The sequence below is a fragment of the Ixodes scapularis genome, unplaced genomic scaffold (assembly GCF_016920785.2).
Source record: "Ixodes scapularis isolate PalLabHiFi unplaced genomic scaffold, ASM1692078v2 PGA_scaffold3__209_contigs__length_174095766, whole genome shotgun sequence".
Taxonomy (NCBI): Eukaryota; Metazoa; Arthropoda; class Arachnida; order Ixodida; family Ixodidae; genus Ixodes; species Ixodes scapularis.
The window spans coordinates 126,605,605-126,626,187 of NW_024609868.1; the positions used below are offsets into that span (position 1 = coordinate 126,605,605).

The window sequence follows — 20,583 nt, forward strand, 5'->3', positions numbered from 1 at the left end:
TGGGCGGCTCTTGTCTCAGAAAGCGAGTTTGCGCACCTTACGAGGAAAAGCAAACAGCGCAGAAAGGATGCGGAAGCCGGTACAAAGGATACGCTGGCTCGGGGCTGAAAACAAGGCGACGTTCGGCGGTCGGTGCTGTGCCTGTGGATTCCTTGTACCCGTCTCCTTTTGCGTTGTTTTATTTCCCTGATATTGGCGAGGCCCTGCTTCTTGCCGCGGAGGAGCTTTCACAGAAGAATTGTTACTCTGACCTTTTAAAGAGCAACTCCGCTTAATTTTTGATATTTAGAAAACTATGTAGCCCTCTTCAGTGTCATATAGAAAGACCCCATGTCAAATATTACGATCTAATTCCGTCTATATATTTAATAAACTGGCCAGCAAACTTTCAAATCAGCCAAGTCACCGAAATCTGCCAACTCCAGCGTGCGACGTGAGGCGCAATTGTCAGCGCAGTCAATGCGACGGAGTTGGAGCAGCCAACGTTGAGCCACTACGTTGGAGGCATGACTACGTCATTCGCACGTTTTGTTTGTTTTTACTTCTCAGAGCGAAATTGAACGATGACGTCATGAGTTTCTTCTCCCGGTGTTGGCTGAACGGCGTCCACGTGATCACCGTGACATGGATGCGCTAGTTTGCGCTGCCCTGCGCGGTTATCGGTCTCTTTTTCTGCTCCCCCTCTCCTCTTTCGGCTTTTCCCCTTCCCCCTCTCCCCCGGGCCATCACCGTCTACGCCATGCGAAGCAACCTGTTTGCGTCGCGTGTCCTGTACCTCGCCCCCACGAACGTCACAAGACCATATGGTTCGATGTGACTTGGCCATGACTCTGATGGCACAAGACCAATGTTGCCTGACGCAACCGAAGTTTCGGTTTGGGTATCGGCTGATGTTTAAACTAAGATTACATAAATAATATTCCACATTTCGCGAATCCGAGGACGTAGAGCTGTTTAGTAGTGCTTTGTGAAATGGAATCACATGTAAGCCTAAATTTTTCGGAATTGAGCGGAGTTGCCCTTTAAAACATTTTCTGCTCTGTTGGGACCGGTACTTGATCCAACGACTGTAGCCTGTGACTCTATTTAGCTGCCGGTTATTGTTACCAAGAATGCATCAGAACTATAGAATAGTATTTGAAAGCTCATATTGTTTCGAGGCTTTCTTTTTCTATTCGGGCAAAACAAGTGCGGATAACCCACATTCTTAAATTCTTCAGTGACCACGCAGTGTGAGTGCGTTAGTTTATCTTATGGACATATCTATATGCCATGCTAATTCTTTCTCGAAGTAAAACGCCGGAAACTTCAATTCCAAGCTACAGACGGTCTCTTCATGATTTGTTAAGAGTTTTGAGCCTGTTTCACTGCATCAGCTGCACAGCATTGGTTGCATCTGTTGCACTTTTATCGTCTGAATGCTCGGTTCAGTCGACAGGAAGCATTCATGGTCACATCACTCAGAATAAAGCGAAGAAATGGCGTTCTGCTTGTTTGCCCCAGACGTGGCTGAACCAGAAATCGACTTTTGTTCAGCCTCCTTCCTTGTGGCTGAGCATGGGGAGGTAGCCTTCTCTGAAATTCAGCATTGTTTTCCATCTGTTAAAGTTGCACTAAATTTGCTATATTAATACTGAAACAAGCTAGAAATTTACGAAAATTTGCTCGGAGCACCAAAGATTGGGCAAAATAACGTTTTCAGAAAGAAAACATTGTGGAAGGGCTCTCTATTTGTCAGAGAACGTCACGACGAGTTATCTAATCATTGGCAGTTGTGGTCAGAAGTCAACGTGACGAGTCACCTTATCATCGGCAGTCAAGGGGCTAAACCTCATTTTAGTTCTATTCGTTTTAAAATCATGATACAGTATAAACCACTTACAACGTAACCGCTTATAGTGCAGGACCGGGTATAACGCGGTTTTTTTAAACCACCGGTTCGCCTCCCATAGAACTCCATGTAATTACATACCGCTTAAAATGCAGGCGCGCGAAGGGAAATACCGGTTATAGTGCGGTTTCTGGCACAGCCCGCCGACCGCGCCGACGACCGGAGCAGCGAGCACGCTTCCCTGGGTGACACTAGATAACGGCGCGAGCCGCAAACGGCACTCGCGGGGCAAGGAGGTTGCTCGGAGAAGCGAAGAGAGAGGCTTCATTTGCCATAGCGACGGAAGGACGCACGCACGTGTCGTTCATGTGCGTGCGTCCCTCCGCTGCGTTGGAAACAAACAACCGAAACGACAGACCAATCGCAGGTCGAGAAGTGTTCGCGCGCGTTGCATGCCAATCGCGGGCCAGCGGCTTCTGTCCGCAAACATGGCGTCGGTTGTGGCGTTCATCTCATCGTTCCGCGTAAAAGCGCTATGCTTGACTGTGAATTTTCGTTGTGTGTCGCTATGATAACCCAGCACGTACTAGAAGGGAAGATCCACCTACTCGTGCGGCAATGTGGCGGCGCTCTCAAGACGGCAGAAACGCCCGTGTCGTCGTGTTTGTTTACTTCGGCTAAAGTGGTGCTTTCTAAGCATTTGTGTTTTCGAACATCGCCCGGATTTCTTATTTGGAGCATTTCATGCCTGTGCTCAAGTTCAAGGTATTACTGGCGCGTACCGTATGAAGGATGCAAATTTTCACGCGTTTTCATCTCCGGAGAAAAGTGATTAGGGTTAGCAATCCTGAACGCTCGCAACGTCCGTCCTCAACCCGCGACGCCGTTAAAAGGCTGCGCCAGGCAAAAGCCGCTCATTTCTTTCAAAATGTGTGACACACTTGAGAGAGATGTGTACTAGTCTGGTGAAATAAAGACTATCCTCAAACTAAGCTTTATTTTTCATCTAACATAAAATAAATTCTTTTACAAAGGTAGGTTGTCTCATGGCATGTATTTTGGCCTGAAAAATTGATGTTTTGGTTATAACGCGGTACCGCTTATAGTGCGGATTTTCGCAACTCCCGCGTCATACGTTATATGCGGTCTACACTGTATTACAGTTATTGCGCTAAACTGTGCCGATGTGATCACTCTGCCGCATTTAACTGAAATGCGAGGAATATGCACCAACATTATGGCGAATATAATTTTTTTCTCTGCACTACAGACACAAGCATGTCTCGCACATGTGCCTCCTTCTGTTGCATGCCGGATCATTAATTACTTCAGGGGTCTCCAAATGTTTTGGCTAAGGGGCTGGACTAGGGATTTGTTGCGGTGTCCAAGGCCGAAAAAGCAGGGACTAACGAAAAGCGAAAGAAATTAAATAAGTAAACCTAGATGAGCATCCAAACACAAAAATGAATGTCAGAGCAAGTGTTCAAAAGTCCTAAGGTGGATGAATACATGTACTTCCATTTTAAAAGTAATATTTGGCTAATTACGGCATTACACTACAGTTGTGACCAAGAAAACTTGCCAGCCCTAAATCAAGATGCATGGAAATTTTGGCACACTCGTGCAGTGCAAAAGACTAATGAAAATGATAAAACTAACGCTAACAATATGCAATAGTTGCGACAATGTACAGCCTCCAGAGTTTCTAACAATATTGCATGAACGTCGGCCGGCCGGTAGATCAGTGCTTTATCGCGGCGTAAAACAGCAAGGCATGAGGCTAGACGTCTGCCTTCTGCCACACGCGCGTAGTCTCGCTAACGTGCTGGTTCACGTCGCAGTAAGGCGCTGATCTGCTGGCCAATCGGCGTTTGCGCAATGTTGTTAAAAAAATCTGGAGGCTGTATGGCTGTACATGAGAATGCAAGGGAATTGTAACATAGTTACACATACACGAAGCAGGTGACTAAGAATGGTGGCTCGTGATGACAATGTTCAATGAAAAATATGGCGAGAAGACCTGCGTTATGATGCAGTTTCATTTGTTCTTACTGGTGTCTTTGATTGCCCATTTAAAGCGCGTCACTGCACGGTTTTTTTACGCACACTTTTTGCACCGGTAGCAGCGGGTCTGCTGAAAACGGGCCGCGGGCCGGGCTTCATTGCAAGGACTGCGGCCTGCCGTGAGCCAGTTGGAAGACTTATGCAGGCCGGGGTTTGGAGACCTCTGGTTTAGTTGATTCGCCGACTGCTCATCTGCTCTGTCGTGCCGTTCCAGCTCCTTTGAACCCATCCTGCGCCTGCTGGGGGTCCGCCACACACCGCAGGCCCAGCACTGGGCCGTCTGGGCCCTGGCCAACCTCACCCAGGTCTACCGTGAGTATTTGTCTGTTTATTTATTAGTTTTTGATACTACAGTATGGTATAGTTCTACAGTATGGAACATCAGGGCTCGCTCGTCTGTCTTCATTGAGGGGCGATGTCCCCCTGATGGGATCTCCTCCTTTCGTTTTCGACGGCAATACATAAAGTGCCTTCTTCCGCACAGCCGAAGGAGTCCAATCAAAGGAAGTGGGCGATTTGTCAGATTCTGAGGTTAGTGAGGTGCACGAATGAGGCATTTTGATTCTGAGACATACACAATCTAAGTACACCACAGAAGTGTACAGTCGCCGACCAATCTTTCAGACTCGAAGGGGACCCCGAAAATGTCCCAATAATCAAGCGGTCCGAGAAATAGATTTCAGCCCAATATATAAAATTTCCGTGCATATTCCGCTGCGTATTGGCCGCTTTCCACTTGCTTGACGTCAATATTAAGTTCTCGTGCAACTTCTGCTTTATATTGTTCACTTCTTACTTGTTTGTTGATCTGTGTGATCACAGTGCCGCGCTTTGTCATCGCCTTTGTTGACACAAACTGCGAAGTTGAAGTTGGTGCTTTTGGCACTGTTTGGAGACCACCAAGTTCGCTTTAATACTAAGCTTATTGGCAGAAAACCTTCAGGCTCAAAGAACACAAGAAAGGCAGACGGCCGCTCTTCTTGCGGTCGCACTTGAAAAACACGGACCACGGAGAAGAACTAGAAGAATGGGCAGGCTATAGCGAAACCTGAAAACCCGGCGATAGCCTCAATCCAGCTTGTTTATTGGGTAGGACGTGGTATCGAGTCTACAGGGCAAAACCGAAACAACCAAAAAGGCGGCTACTAAGCTCGCAACGCTATCACAGCGGCTGTTTTGTGGCTGTAAACTGAGGGAATCGCCCTCAGTTTACAGCCACAAAGAAAGAAAGAAAGAAAGAAAGGAAGGGAGGGAGGGGGAGGGAGAGGGGGTGGGAAGGAGAGGAGAGGGGAGGGGAGAGGAGAAAGAGGGTAGAGGAGAGTGGGGAGAGGGGAGAGGAGAGAGGGGAGGAGAGCAGAGCAGAGAGGAGAGGAGGGGGAAGGGGGGAACGGAAGGGAAGGGGAAGGAAGGGAGTACAAAATAAGACACCTACTAATTTCGGTGTGAAAAGGGCATCCTTTACTGTTATAGACCATTACAATTTCGGTGTGAAAAGGGCATCCTTTACTATTATAGACAATTACAATTTCTAATTGAGAGATACAAATAAAGGAAATAAACTGTTTCACCATCAAGTTTATTTCCTCTAATAAAGGAAATAAAATGTTATAGACAGGAGAAGTGGGAAACATGAAGTAAAAGGATGAATGGATGGATAGATGGATGGTAACGGCTCTACCCTTTATAACGGGCAGTAGCCTGCGCCACCTAGCCAAGGTCAACAAAACATATTTTCTTTTTTAAAATAGATAGGTGGGGGGTTGAGGGTTGAGGCAAGGGCTTCGCAGACCCCGATAATGGCTTCGTGGAACCCGATTTGAAAACCACTGCTCTAAATACTTGAATCGGAACAGGTGAATACGAAGCGGTGACACTAGAACCAGAGCCTGGCATCTGTACATGTTCCAATGCACAAATGTGAAATACATGTCGGTTTGGACTGCGGTGAAGAGACCATTTTCTTTTTTAAATCGGTGCATTTATTTTTTGTTAGAGAAATGCCAAAGAGGAAAAGGAACATTAGCCTCATACATTTTGTGAAAACCAGCATCTGAAAGTACACCAATACCAGCTGCCATAAAATACCAAGCAAGCACTGTAAAGACTTTGCCCACTAAGTCGATCTCTGCTGGAGCCACGCGTCGACCAGGACCTCAAGTAGAGCTGGTAGCGAGCCAGGGTGTCCCCTCTCAAACTGTTTATTTACATCCTATGTACCGTTTGGCATGAGAACAACATGAGAACACAAATAGAGCGTGTAAACATCCCTTTTTATAAGGTCCCCTTTCCCTACGTCCCTAGGTTAGGATCCCATGCAGCCGAGACGCTGTTCTCCAAATTGTTAGGCACCGCCCAGGAGCACGCACAAACACACACAGAGGATAATTGCTCTGCCGATTCCTCAGGCTTGTTGTGGCAGCCATTCCCTCAGGGACGCTAGAGATGTGGCCTATCTTCCGGGATTCGACGTCGAGAAGACCCCGAAAAGGCCATCCCCAAACGTTCAAGCACCGCCTACGAGCATACACAAACGCACGCACAGGTTAATTGTTCCGTTGAATCTAAGAGGACACGAACGCCCGGAGGATATCCAGCCCATCTCAGCCCGGACAAGAAGGACCTCAGAATCCCATAATTGGGCAGTTATCGTTGGCGGCCCATCCCCCTCTTTTGACTTAGCAGTGATTACCGCGGCCGTTGGTTTCTCCTTGCACGCCTACTCGATGCGATGAAGAAGTAATTGGAAAAGCACCAGACGCCTGGAGGAGAATGTCTTTCCTTTTTAGCACCTCAATTGAGCAGTTATCTATGACAGCTTGTTCTCCTCTTTTGTCGACAGTATGTGTGAAAGCCATTCACCCTGTCTAGCGAGAACAGATAATTGTGGCTCAAGGTTGTCAGCGGGAGTCATGCCCTCCGGAATGTTGGAGAAGGGGTCGCACTTCGCTTCCAGGTGTGACTGCGAAGGTCGTTCGTGCCCACTAAACATTTAAAGATAATCACAAAAAAAAAACACACAAAAAAAGAAGAAAATGGGCGCATGTGAGGTCTTCATTTTCACATTTATATGTACTGTGCTTATTTTTTCAGATGTTTCAAATGTTGGGGGTGGGCGCTTAGTGTGGAATGGGCGGATGCACCGTATTCTACGGTATATGCCCTGTAAATGTAAAGTGTTTATTTTTTAGCACTGGTTAACCAAAGTGAACAGATAATTTTTTTTTCTTTAATAGGTTCTTGTATTCATGCCTTTGCCTGAGTGCTTGGGTGCAAATCTGAGGCAATTAGCAACTTGATTACTTTCTTATCAATTTACTTTTTTAAATATTTATTTTTGCTGACAGTGTAATTGTAGATTTACTGCCCATCATCACACTAGGCCATTGCAGTCACATAATACAGAAAAATATATATTGGTTTTTGGCTCTTTGGTTGCAAATTAGGTAGGGGTGTGTAAATATGAGCTTTTTCAAATATGAATCTATTATGAATAGTTAGATTTGAATATCAAATCAAATATTGAATAGTTAAAGCCAGATGCATTTATTTGCAACTACATTTTTACTTACATACCGTATTTACTCGCAGAATGAACGCACTTTTTTTTCCAAAAAATCGATGCAAAGTTAGGGGGGGCGTTCATTACGCGAAGTAAAATTTTTGCGTCCGTACCGTATTTACTCGCATAATGAACGGACCTTTTATCCTGAAAAATCGAGGTAACTTCTTATCTCTTTGCGGGCGGCGCCCGACCCCGTAACCAAACTAAGCTATGCAAAAAAAAAAAAAGAAAAACAACTCCTCTTTGTTTTCTTTTCCCCTTAGTTCCTTGTTTTTTTTTGTCGCCTTTCGCAAGCTGTTTTGTTTGCTTAGACGTTGCTTAGACGAGGGCTCTCCGCCTATCTTTCTTATCTCCTTGCGCGCGGCGCGCGACGCATGAACCCCCAACCAAACTGCGCTGTGCAAAAAGAAAGAAGAAAAAAATGCTCCTCTTTTTCTTTTGTTTTTTTTTTTCAGTTCCGTGGGGTTTCTTGCTTTTTTTTTTTCCTTCTTTTGCCGCCTTTCGCAAGCTGTTTCGTTTGCTCAGGGGGCTTCTCCGCTCCTCTTTCTTACCTCCTTGCGCGCGATCCCCCGTAACCCAACTGCGCTGTAAAAAAAAAAAAAAAAAAAAAAAAAAAAAAAAGCTTTTTGTTTTTGTTTTCTCTTAGTTCCGTGGGTCTTTTTTTTTCTTTTTGCCGCCTTTCGCAAGTTGTTTCGTTCGCTTAGAGCGCTTCTCCGCTTCTCTTCTTACCTCCTTGCGCGCGGCGGCGCGCGAACCCTAAAATCCAAACTGTGCTGTGCAAAAAAAAAAAAAAAAAAAAAAAAGAGCTCCTTTCCATTTTTTTTTTTGCTTCGGTTGGATCTTTGCGAATTTGTTAACGCCTTTTGCAAGGCGTTTTGTTCGCCCACACTGCCCATGCATTCGCGACCTCGCTGCACCAGGATAGAAAAGTGCGTTCATTTCGCGCCCGTGGGGGGAGGGAGTCAAAATTTTGACGTCCGAGTTGGGGGTGCGTTTATTATGCGAGTGAAAAAAAAAGTCGAAATTTTGAGAGCCGACTTGGGGGGTGCGGGTGCGTTCATTACGCGAGTGCGTTCATTATGCGAGTAAATACGGTATGTTAGAACACCAGACCTGTGTTGACAAGAGAAAAAAAAGATGCACCTTGAATGCCAGAAGAACAAAAGGACTGATTGTCCACAAAAACATCACAAGTCGTCATGCAGCAAACCAACCGTTGCACATGGTTATGTAGGAAGCATTCCCTTTGGGCAGGGACATCTCCAGCCAAAAAGGCACTCTCGCTTGGCACTGAAGTGGCAGATATTGCCAACTATTTGAAGCAGAGCTTTGTCAGATTTGGATATTTAAAGCAACCTACAGTTCGCTGCAGTCATCTCCATCAGCCATAACACGGGTGCGTGAAATAGCACAAATCCGGATTCGCAAGTATATAGTAGTTGCATCAGTTGAATTGCAGGTTAAATAGTCAGGAAGGAACTCTAGCTAAGCACAAGGTTGCTATGCTGCTGTGACCAAAACTGAAAGAAAAACTAGGGCTTACAAATACATTCTTAAACACTCGGTTACTTTCAAATATCCGTAGCATGTCGAATATTCAAATATTACCAGAGACGTAGCTCACGAATCGAATATGAATTTTAAGTTTATGATATTTGATTCATATTAGAAATTTTAATGTTTGGCCACCTCTAGAATTAGGTTGTCAAGGGTCCGCAATACCAAAACTAAAATGGCCTCCCCGGCTGAACTGCTTCTCATCTTTCCTCAAAAAGAGAGAGAGAGAGCAGTGCAGTAATGTGGTGCGACAGCGGCAAAGGATAATTTAAAGCGGAGTCGATTGCTTAGTGGTGTGATCAGTACAATCTCGACGCCGAGTCTCCCGTAAAGTAACTTCGGCTGCTGGTTTTTCACAACCTCCAAGTTTCCGAGCCCCTGGGAGATACAAGAAAATCTTCGAAATTACAACCAGGTTCGGGGGTGCAGCCTTCGAACTAATGCACAATTGTGTTCCCCATCGTTGTCTATTCGTCTTCCAAGACTGTTCTGATGCAACAAATTAACCGACGGTTCGAGTAAAGTGACATTGAATTGCCAAGAGTCTACTGTATCCGACTTGATTGTTCGATCGACATACCAAAACAGGTATTCTCAAACTAGTATTTCATCTGGACAAGCACCTACCTCTTTCTAGCGATAGCTGAAGGACCCCTCCCGGCAGTAGCATTGGCACAAAAAAGCTGTGCTGAATCCTACAGACCTTTTATAGAGCTTTAACTGGCAGGACACCTGCCTTAGAAGCTGGGACTGCCGAGAAAATGTTGGAGCTCAGGGAACCCCTGGGTTACCAGAAACCCAGTTCGAGTACCGAAGAGTCGAGTGTTGGCACTTGTCTAATAGTTTGATCCAATGTCTGTGAAACATTGCCGATGCCTTCCTTCCAGCGGACAAGTACTGCCCACTGGTTCAGGAGGAGGGCGGACTGGTACTGCTCCAAGAGCTGCTGGACAGCGACACCCCCTACGAGCGCATCAAGGACCTCGCCCGCATCATTGTCGACCAGTGTGCCAGGTGAGTGGGTGGCTGCCCAGAGCAGGTTGTGCTCTTTTAATCGGGGCTTGCGACTAGGGTTCTGTGTTTTCAGTAAACACCGATAAACTTAAAGAATTAAATTGATCCCTGGGCTGGTTTCATCAAAATCAGAAAAAACTTTAAAGGGTAACTGCAAAAAAAAAAGGTGTTTTTTAAACAGCCTATTTAAGACAAGCATGTCACAAAAACAAATCTTCTGCGAAAAAAAAAATTTTTTCTAGCAATATTTACGCCGCAGGATGTAATTTAGTCGGAGTCACAACTTTTCCACATTTAAAAACTCCCGCTCTTTCGACGCGCGCGGAGTGGCTGTTATACGTCACTCCGTGACGTATAATACCAACTTTGTGGCGCGCGATTTAAAACGAACGAAATAGCCGCAAACTAAAATGAGTCTCGTGCAATAAATATTGCTGTAAAAAATTTTGCTTTTGGAAGAAAATTTGTTTTGTGACATGCTTGTCCCAATTAGGCTGTTTAAAAATACACTTTTTTTTCTTCACAGTTACCCTTTAAAAAAAACTAAGCTCCACGAAACTTCTTTTTTCTTTTTTGGTACCACATTCTTTAGTTTGTTTTCTCCTCTTTCTGTACGATTTCCAGGTATTCGGATAGTGAGCATGTTCAGTTGGGGTTAGGGAATTCCACGCCTGTGACCCATTTTCTTTGACATGAGCCTCGATAAATGGGTACTCTTTGTCCAACACTGAAGAACACAGAATTTGTGCCCCAGATTCGCAAGAAAAATAAACCTCGAAGACGGGGAACTCTACTTACAATTACTCACAAAAAACGAAACTCTTCTCTCTCGGACGAATGCCCGCCCAAGGTGAAGAAATGGGTCGCAAAAAATATTTCTACAAAAAGAAGCAGATTCCCTTTACAAACTCGCATGACATCCATCAGAGCCGATACCACAAATCGCGGACATGCCACACTCGTGCATCATTATGCCTTTTCTTGGCCTTAAAGTGTTATCACGTGTTGCTTTGTCAATTGATGCAGACAAAAACTTTCTATGTACCTTTGCAACTTTGCAGGAGTAGCTACTTGCGTCAGCAGTGCACTCGACCTCATCATTTGGTGGCGCATGCAAACGGAAGTATGGGCACCTTTTTTTCGGGCGGCAGTTTGCGACAGTGGCAGCGGCGATGAAAAGAGTGATCCGCATCCTTTCACCGTCGCAGTGGTTTGTCGTAGCCGAGGAACCCCCCCCCCTCCCCCCCTCTGGGCCTGGCATAGATGCAGTAAAACAGTTCAGGATCCTACAGACCTTAGTTACGCATAAATAGGTGGCTCAGGTCTGCTTAGATGGTCCATAAACTGAGAAGACACTTACTTAAGGGAGGGGTGCGGTCGAGGAAATTTGGGAGCTTGTGGAACCTATAAGGGTACTCCGGGAACCCCTGGGTTACAAGAACCCAGTTCAAGAAGCTCTGCTCCAATCGATAGCTTTTCAAGCTACTAGGTTCCTCAGAACCCCGGTGTTCCCTAGAGTACCTCTACGGGTTCCCCGAGTTCCCAAAGTTTCTTGATCGTCCCTGCCTCTAAGTGAAGCGTTCTTAGACTGCTATTGTCGGATACCCCAATCACTCACTGATGCAAGCATACCGTATTTACTCGCATATTGAACACACTTTTTTTTTTCTCAAAAAATTGATGCATATTTGGGGTGTGCGTTCATTACGCAGAGTAAACTTTTCTCATTTACACACTTTGCACAAATGTCATTTTAGGTACCAATATGACATGGCAGGGTACCATGGCACGTCTCCACTGACGAAGGCGCACCCATGGCTGATCATGGGCGCATTACAGTAACCATGCTCTATAAATTGCGAACCTTGTTTAAAACGCTTTTGGCGTGCCTTTTGCCGAAGAAAAAGCGCCCTTTGAAGCTCACTCAGCCCGGAGAGCGACGCTACCATTCTTAGGTTTAACCACTTTCATGATATCACTGTCTGAAAGCGGATCACAAACGACCGTGTGTTTGTTGATATCAATGTATCTTATCGACGAAGCACATCCGGGGCTGGGCAATTCTTCGACCCTAGCTTTGCTAGGCGTGCGCGCCGCTCGATTTCACGGTTGATCACTTCCGCAACCACGCAATTGCAGCCATTACAAGAGCGGCTTGGCTTGGCTTGACTTGACCTGGCTGCTTGGCGGCAAAATGAAATTGGCTTGGTGGGCTTGGTGGCTAGCCAGCTAGCTAAGTTGGACGCAGTTCAAGACTGGCGGAGCCGAAAGTTCAAAGTGTGTTCATTTTGTAAGAAAAAAAAAAAGTCAAAATATTGATTTCCACTGTAGGGGGTGCGTTCATTATGCGAGTAAATACAGTAAGTTTTTCCGAGACACGTAGGCTTCTCCACCATTTTACTGCACCAACACCAAAAGAAGGACAGTTTCTCAGCTTTCGATCGAGAGAGATGTGAATCCCTTCCCCACTCCAATCAATGGCCACGCATCCCTCTGGCGCAGGTACGACAGACTCGGCTCCAACATGGAGTCGTCAGAGGACACGGCATGACCACTGGGGGTCCCTCGCCCGGGACCTGGGAATGACCGCCGTCTCGTGCCGAGCGTTTGGTTGGGACTCGACGCGGGGGCCACGTCAGCGCCACTTGCCCCCGGAGCGCTTGGGCAAGCGGGCCGTGTGCGTGTGTGTACCACTAGGAATTTTGTACATAACAACCACCTTCCCATATCGTAGCCAAACTCCTCTCTGTAAATACGCCCCGCGTGTGCGACGGAAGTTTTGGTGGGCCCGTCGAAGCTTCTTGGGCCCGTAACGTGCCGCGCAGGGTGCGACCGGGCGACCCGCGGTGGCCGGGGAAGTTGCCGTCGAACCCCGGAAGCATATAGGGACAACTCCAGATGGCTTCTGGGATTCGTTTGGGCGTTTCATCACCACGAAAGAGCAAGACTTGTTTGTGGACGTCGGATTCATTTGCTCGTGGCTGCGAGCGCAAGCTCGCACTTTCCCGCCATGCTCCCATCGCGCGACTGTATACTCCGTTGACTTCTAAGCCGACAGTGGGGTGAGAGCTACATGCCTGCCCGACCCTATTCTCTGTGCAAGAGCATCTCACGATGTGGCAAAAGATGGGCGCGTGACCTGTCTAAGGAGCACGGAGATTCCGCCGCACCGTCGGCTTAGGGGTGAACGTAGTAGGCGGGGCTTGGCTTCCAAAACGTCCGCTTTGTGCTCGTGGCTTTTCGAGGTAGCTTGACGAGGGACATGGGGGTTTGTTTTATTGTGCCACCATTCAGTGATCCACACTGATCAGTTGCTTAAACCAGCTACCGCAATCTTTCCAAGATGTATCTAATGGCCAGATGCTTTCAAAATTTCAGAATGCACATAATAAAGATTAAACATTGCTAAAAGTAAAAAAAACTTCACTCCTTTACGGCCGAGTGTGTCGTTGTGCCTCTTTTCCTTGGAACTACCAGAAAGCGTTTCAACAAAACTGCAAAACCAGGAGTCTCTCCCCAACTTTTAGTTTTTGTTACATTATATTTTGCAACAGTGTCCATCGCAGGTCCTTCAGTTAAGACAAGATGACCGTCGTCCACTCTAAAGGAAATTTTTATTTCTAACTTTTCGCCCAGGTAGTAGTCGGATGCCTGCCGAAATTTTGAAAGCATCTAACTGCATCTTTGTGTTAATTGAGAGCGTGTACATTTAAGTAACTGTTTAATGTGGCCCAAGGAAGGGGTGTCCCAATTAAATTAATTGACCCGTAAGTTTATATCTGACTCATTGCAATAGCAAGAGGTTTATTTGAGGATGCTGTCATTAAGATATCTTTGAGTGAAGTTTCCAGCTGTGCAATGCTTTCAGACGGCACTAAGAAGTGATTTTGTGGGTGCAAAGTTTCCCTCAGATGAGATGAAGTGCTTTGCCAGAACCCTGAATGGATTGGCAAAGGAGCCTATGGTATGGTGTTTTAACTGTTAATAAAACGTGTGTCATGAACAACCTGCGTTATATTGTTTTTCTGGTGCAAGATTCCTCCAAAGCTTCTATAACTCTGGAACCCCTTCAGAGGCATGAAGTTTTGCAAAACTTTATAATGCTTAAATGGTTCATTTTGTGCAAGGCATCACTCCCAGACTGAGGTGAACAGTTCGAGAATTGAACATGCATTCAAGAACCATCGCATTGATAAGACGGACCACACAATTTGACTTATTCAGAGGGGAGAGACATAAAACAGATACAGCTGTGTATTGACCTGTATCCAGGGCTGGGCAGGGATGCTCCAAAAAATATTTAGGAATACAAATACTGAGATACATGTACTACCTATATTAAGACTAGGATAGAGATACTGAGACGCATTTTTCTTCTATGTCACGGGATATCCCCTGAGGTACTTGTGCAAAAATGGCAAAGTAGTATCCCGGAATACAGATACGTACAGAAATACATTTTTCCCCCCAACTGGTGGTAGGTGTGAAGGGTGTAGTTTGTGACAAACATGAATGCTGGTGATTGTGTTCTTTTCTTTGTGTCAGTTTATACTTCTCCCCTTACAAGCTTTTCATCTATTCACAGCTACCATCCCAAATGCTGCTGGTGAAAAAAAAAAAACGAAAGCAATTGTTGCTTGCAGTGATGCGCACATATGGTGGAAGCCACTGACTGCTCGCCATGCTTAACAAAAGGCACCTGCTAAAGAGGAACTCTGTTTTGCCGTAGGGTGACCAAAAGTCGGAGGACGCTTAAGCTTCGCCTTTAAGAGCGGAACACGTTATCGAATCCTCCACCCGCTTGTGGTGCATTGTTTCTGCACGCCCAGCCTTCGTCTCCGCCTTCTTGGCTTCAGTCTTGCGTGGTCAGCTGACCGCATTGCCATGCAGGAGCAGACATACAGTAGACTCTCATTAATTCAAACTCCAGGAAGTCACAGATTTTAGTTTGAATTACCAGAAGTTATGAATTATCAGAAATTCATCTAAATATGATACTAGACAACATTATGGTTTGTTACATGGATAGCTACCTATCCATGTAACAAAGCTGATTTTTGCCAGTTTCCTCTACATAGGCCTAATTATAAGCAAGTACAGGCATAACACATTGGTGAAAGAGCTGTGACGTTAAAATTATTCATCCGGCAAAAAAGTTGTCGATTGCGGACTGTTTAGTCAGTACATGAGATCTCAAAACAAAATTTTCAATACCAGCCAGCGCAAGTAGCTCTTACAGGACTCTTCCTGTGCAGACAGAAACTTCCGGAGCTGAGCGATGTGCTCAAAGGCCTCTGCGGCTGTGACAGTTGGTAGTGGGTCATCCCTTTCTTCATCATCATCTTCACTCTCACTGCTGCACTGTGCTGGCATTACTTCCTTATGTCCCCTGATGAATCATCACGACAAACACACCGTCGTCAAGACTAGCATATTCCGCCAGCTCGGCTTTCACATTATGTTCTTCAAGGCCAGAAAGCATGATGCCAGTGGGCTGTTCCTCATCCTCGATGTCGTCTTGGTCATCATTGCTAGTCTTGAAGCACATAATGTGAATGCCGTTTTCTGCTAATGTGTGCCTGCTTGAGCCCCGTTGAGTGCGCTTCTTTCCGAGCACCGGTGCACTGCGGAGAAGCAACACTCGCAAAAACAAGCTCCGCGGGTATTGCTTCTCTGCGGTACACCGGTGCTCGGAAAGAAGCGCACTCAACGGGACCGCGGGAACAAAAAAAGTATGAATTAAGCGAAAACGCCGTTCGAATTAAGCGGCTTACAAATACATAAAAAAAAACACCTAGCGGGACAACCAAAATCTTCAGATCTGTTTGAATTAACCGGAAGTACGAAATATCCGAGTTTGAATTATCGCGACTGTAGATGCAGCATCTGCGCTCGTTGAAGACGGCTCAGGAATGTGCCCCGCACTGGTAGGTGGCACCGCACCCATCGCACACGTGTTCTCTCCCGGCAGCCAAGCAGCGGCCCTGCGGCGGGGTACACATTCTCCACAGATGAACGATGACGGCAGGATCGCAGCGCCACTGGGTACACTCGGCGATGGACGGAAACTTTCTGCTCCTTTGCAATGGATGGAAACTGTACACTCCTCCAGACGGATGAACCTAGGTCATGTGGCTGTGACGTCGTGACCCAATCGACCAATCGGGGTTTTCGCTTCACGCCAGCTTTTTTGGCGCGCCACTTAAACCGGCGTGCCACGAGCTCCTTAACGCTATCGCGTTAAAACTGTTGTCTTATATTCATCCAGAGTGGGGCCATTAGACAACGTTGCCTGATCTGTCTCACGGAATCTGTTTAAGAGAAGCCCTTTCCATACGGACCTCTATTGTCCATGATTGGTGGTTTTCTCCTTTCCAACGTTTGCTTTGGCGAAGTGGAAAGAGTGAAGAGGTTCTGCGAGAGGAGCTTGTACTGCTCTTCTTGCAAATAATTTTTCTTCAAACCCTTTTTTTTTCTAAATTTTGAGATAATCACGTTTTCCCCCTTGAAGAGAGTTATGCGGCAGGTTCATATTATAATTTCCGGGGCCCCTCGCACCAAAAAAAAAAAAAATTTTTTTTTAGTATATTGCAAAAACCCAACGTTGAATTTTTGACAACAAATGCATTGAGGTACCTAAGCCTAGCAGGGTAGTGCAATACAATTGACACATCGTAAATGTATTTTACTACTGAGTTAGATATATTTTTTTAAATGTATCTCGATACAGAGATACAAAAACTCCTAAGTGGCTATAAGATACTATCGCGATACATTTTTGTAGCCATACTGCCCAGCCCTCGCCAGTAAAGTTTTCACCAATTCTGATTTATCCGAAAAACTCGGTCTCGATCTCGACATTAGAACGGCAAACAAAGGGTAAAAAGATGACACTCTACAACTAAGTTTGGTCAGATAATCACAAAATCAGTAATTCTAAAAAAAAAGGTACACTTTTTTTTTAAAGAAGAGGGGGGGGGGGGGGAGGAATAAACTTGATTATGCCTGTATATGGGTCTCTGTCGGCTGTAAGCCTCGCCCGCCCGACCAACTTTAGTTGGTCGGCAGCAAGAGAAGGGGGGTTTACCGGTCAACTTTTCAGGGCTTATTTATGACAATGGGTCTCTGCTTCTAGGTTACGACAAAAACCACTGTCAAGATATTCAGTTTGTACTACACTATTTGTGCTTAGGGGGAAGAGGGTTGCATTTTTTTTATAACACTGAAATCTTAACTTTTAGATTTTATAGGAAAGGAGGGGTTACTGAAGCTTCCATAATACCCCCCCCCCCCCCCCCCCCAAGCCCTCCCCCCGGACATATGTTTCATGGACACACGTTTCGTCGACACAATCGTTTCATCGACACTCGTTACGCGAATTGCACGCTGTAGGGACATTTCGTCACCTGTGCGACTTCAAGAGACGGCTTAAAAAGAAAACATAATGAGCCAGCTAGGAAAGTTGAAGCAGTGCTTCGACAACCATCACTTCGCAGCGGAAGGGCTGAGCGTTGGAGATTATAGTGGTCATGCGCTGCATTCCAGAGCACACCGGCGTCCCAACAAAAACCCAGAAGTTCAGAGGCCCGCTGACTGCGACAAAAGTACTCCAAGCGGACAGCTACAGACTTACCGAGGCGAATGGACAGAAGAGAAACGGCGCGTACAACCCAGAGCCGGCTCTGGTACAACCGGTCGGCCATCTTTGTTAGATCGAATTCGGAGAACCGCGCCAACGCGTTGATCAACCCTGCGCTCACCGGAGGAATGACGCAACGATGGCATTTTCCGCCATCTGACCATGGCATTTGGCAAAACAATTTAAAGGCTTTACCTGTCTTTTCTGATGACACGTCCGCAAACTTGTGGGCGTCGACAGCTACGTCGTCTCTCCAGCAGAGCGAGCCGCACGTGTTCGCCGTCAAAGCGTACACGCTGCCCTCATCGGTGTCGACTGATGTCTGCGACTAAAGGTACGAGGATACTGTTGCATATGAACATGGACCAAAGAGGTTCCACTTACTGAAAAGGGCATTTTAGAAACGACGCACGATCTAGAAACAGGTCGCTTGTAGGCGTGTTGACTCCAAATCGGGAGCACCCTACCTCAGGTTGAGTCACCACATTTACTTTGCAGGCACGCTGCTACCTTTTTACTGTATATTCCATCGCACGAATTGTGTTCAGTGCACGCGAAGGCACGGCTTTGAGAGCGTGGCTCCGCAGAATGCGTTGTTTGCATGACAGCTCGCCCAGAGAAGATGCTTTCAAATGCTTCGCGCTCGCAGCTGCGCCGGCACTAAAGACGCCTTTGCAGTTTATTTGCACTTAGGGCATTATAAGGCAGTTCAGTGCACTAAGAAGTCGCTGAGACGGGAAAATGTAAAATGATCATGTAGTGCATGCTCCCAACGGGTTCCCACTTTGCTGTGAGTGAGGATTGCTGTAGATTGGAGCAGTACCTTCACTCTAAGAACAAAGAGTGTAATGGGTACACCCATAGGAGGTGTAATTGCTGCTTCATATACTACATCCGTAGGGGTGTTCATGTGCACCCCCGAAACAAGGTGCACTCATGCACCTTTTTTAGGGGTGTATGTGTGCACCCTTTCATTCACCTTCAGCATTCAGGGGTTTAAAGATACACCCGTTATCGGGGTTGTGAGATATTCCTTTCTTACACCCTCACCATCATTTCGGTCTATTGGGGAGGAGGACAGACCGTGACGCCCCAAGCGGTTAACCTAACAACTACACGGATGGGGACAACAAATACAATGACGCAGCGCTCGGCCGACATAACCGAACGCGGCATCAGCGTTCGGCTGGAGTTCGTGTTCTCCGGCGAGGGGGAGGAGGGGCTCTTGTGTTTCCACTACGGCCTGCATGAACAATGCAGCATGCACGATTCTAGCTCAGCACAAAAGCCGAAGTGGGTCAAGCTCGCATTCTCTGAGGATAGATCCGGCACTTAACGTCGCTTCGTCGATTGTTAGTATTTTTTACATTAAACTGCGCCCCGCGCTCTATTGTGGAAGATGACATGGCCATGCCCATAAGGCCTGTCGGCATGTGCACAGGCCTTGTGTTGAGTAAACACCAAGCGTGGGGAAAACAAACGGGTCAGAGCGCCCCCTATAGTTCGATCTCCTGCCCAATAGGTGCACCCAAATTTAAGGCTTACAATAATTCTCTTCTGCACACCCACATATTTCCTTGGGAGTAATGATACACCCTCTAACAGGGTTAACCATTACATCGCTTTGTGCAACCACCCCACACAAAGGGAACAGACCTCGTTTGATGGTGTACCATTACACCCCTTTGTACACCCAGCTTGCTTACAGGGAACACAGGCAGTGGCGTCACAAGGGGGTGCGGGGGGGGGGGGGGGGGGGAGGGGGGGGGCAGACCGCCTCGGGTGCATAGCTCCGGGCGGTGTCGCGACGGGGCGCAAGAGGGGGGGGTCGCGGCAGGCCACCAGCGGAGGGGGAGGGGGGGGGGGGGGTGTCGCCGCGGGCCGCCGCTTCGGGTGCCGCTGACCCTAGTGACGCTACTGAACACAGGCACACTTTTTTAGAGCGCAGCTCTTAGGGGCCCGTTTCCAGCGTGAGCGGCGTCGGCGTCGGCGTCGGCGTAACCGGGGGGGGGGGGGGGGGTCACGTGACCCCCCCCCGAGGTCACGTGACCCCCTCCCCCGAGATCACGTGACCCCCCGGGGTCACGTGACTACCCGCAGGTGACGTGACCCCCCTCAGTACCCTTCCCTACTCCTCAAGAGCTGCGCTCCAATTCGGCGTTACAGGGATTTGTAAACGGCTTTCATTTTTTTATGGCTATTTAAACACACAAAAGAAACGGTTCATTCACTCCTAGTTTTTTGATGGTGTACATTCGCACCTTTTAGCCAGAAATTGAGCTCAGATGCACAAAGTTTTTAGGTGCACAGTTACTACAGTGGCGTACTAACTTGTTTTTGAGTAGGGGGGCAAACCAGACCCCCCCCCCCCCCCCCCCGGGCCGGGGGACGGTGCCCTTGGTATCCCTTGGGCGCCTTCGGCCAGAGTTTGCTTTGCCCAGTGGCGGCTGTTTCAGGGGGGGGGGGGGGGGCAAAACACATGCCGCACATGCCTTGCCCCCCACTGTGAGAACCCCCTTGCCCCCCCCCCCCCCCCCCCCCGGGTTGGTACGCCCATGCTACTAACCTTGGAATGCCCTCACTCCTCCAAGGGGCATACAGACGCACCCCTTTCAGTGCAAATGTACATTCATTTCTACACTTTCTACACCACCATACTAAAAAGTATGATACAGGCCTTCTTTAACTCTCTCACTAAGGAAGCTGGTGTATTTAACCAAAAGTTCTCCTCGGCACCAGCAGTTAGAATTCTTTATTATTCGTTACTTTTTAATTTTTAATATTTATTTTAAACAAGTCCTAAATTTTATTGGGTATTTTTGTATTCTGCATTTGAGGTCGTCATCTCTTTCCTAGAGCATAGAAAAAGAGGAGGTGGGTCTTTTTGCATAGAAGAAGACAGCACAAATACAAGAG

General features: G+C 47.0%; 1 protein-coding gene across 2 annotated transcripts in view; it reads left to right on the forward strand.

The window, feature by feature from the left end:
* The window catches only part of LOC8031162 (protein zer-1 homolog), a 78,442-nt gene extending 64,408 nt beyond the window's left edge, over positions 1–14,034 (forward strand). For both annotated transcript variants that reach the window (XM_040213222.1, XM_029995241.3), the window contains exons 16-18: positions 4,110–4,207; positions 9,902–10,028; positions 12,531–14,034. In XM_040213222.1, coding sequence (XP_040069156.1) covers positions 4,110–4,207; positions 9,902–10,028; positions 12,531–12,579 — 274 coding nt within the window. In that variant the 3' untranslated portion in view covers positions 12,580–14,034. The remainder of the gene's footprint in view (positions 1–4,109; positions 4,208–9,901; positions 10,029–12,530) is intronic.
* Positions 14,035–20,583: the final 6,549 nt, after the last annotated feature.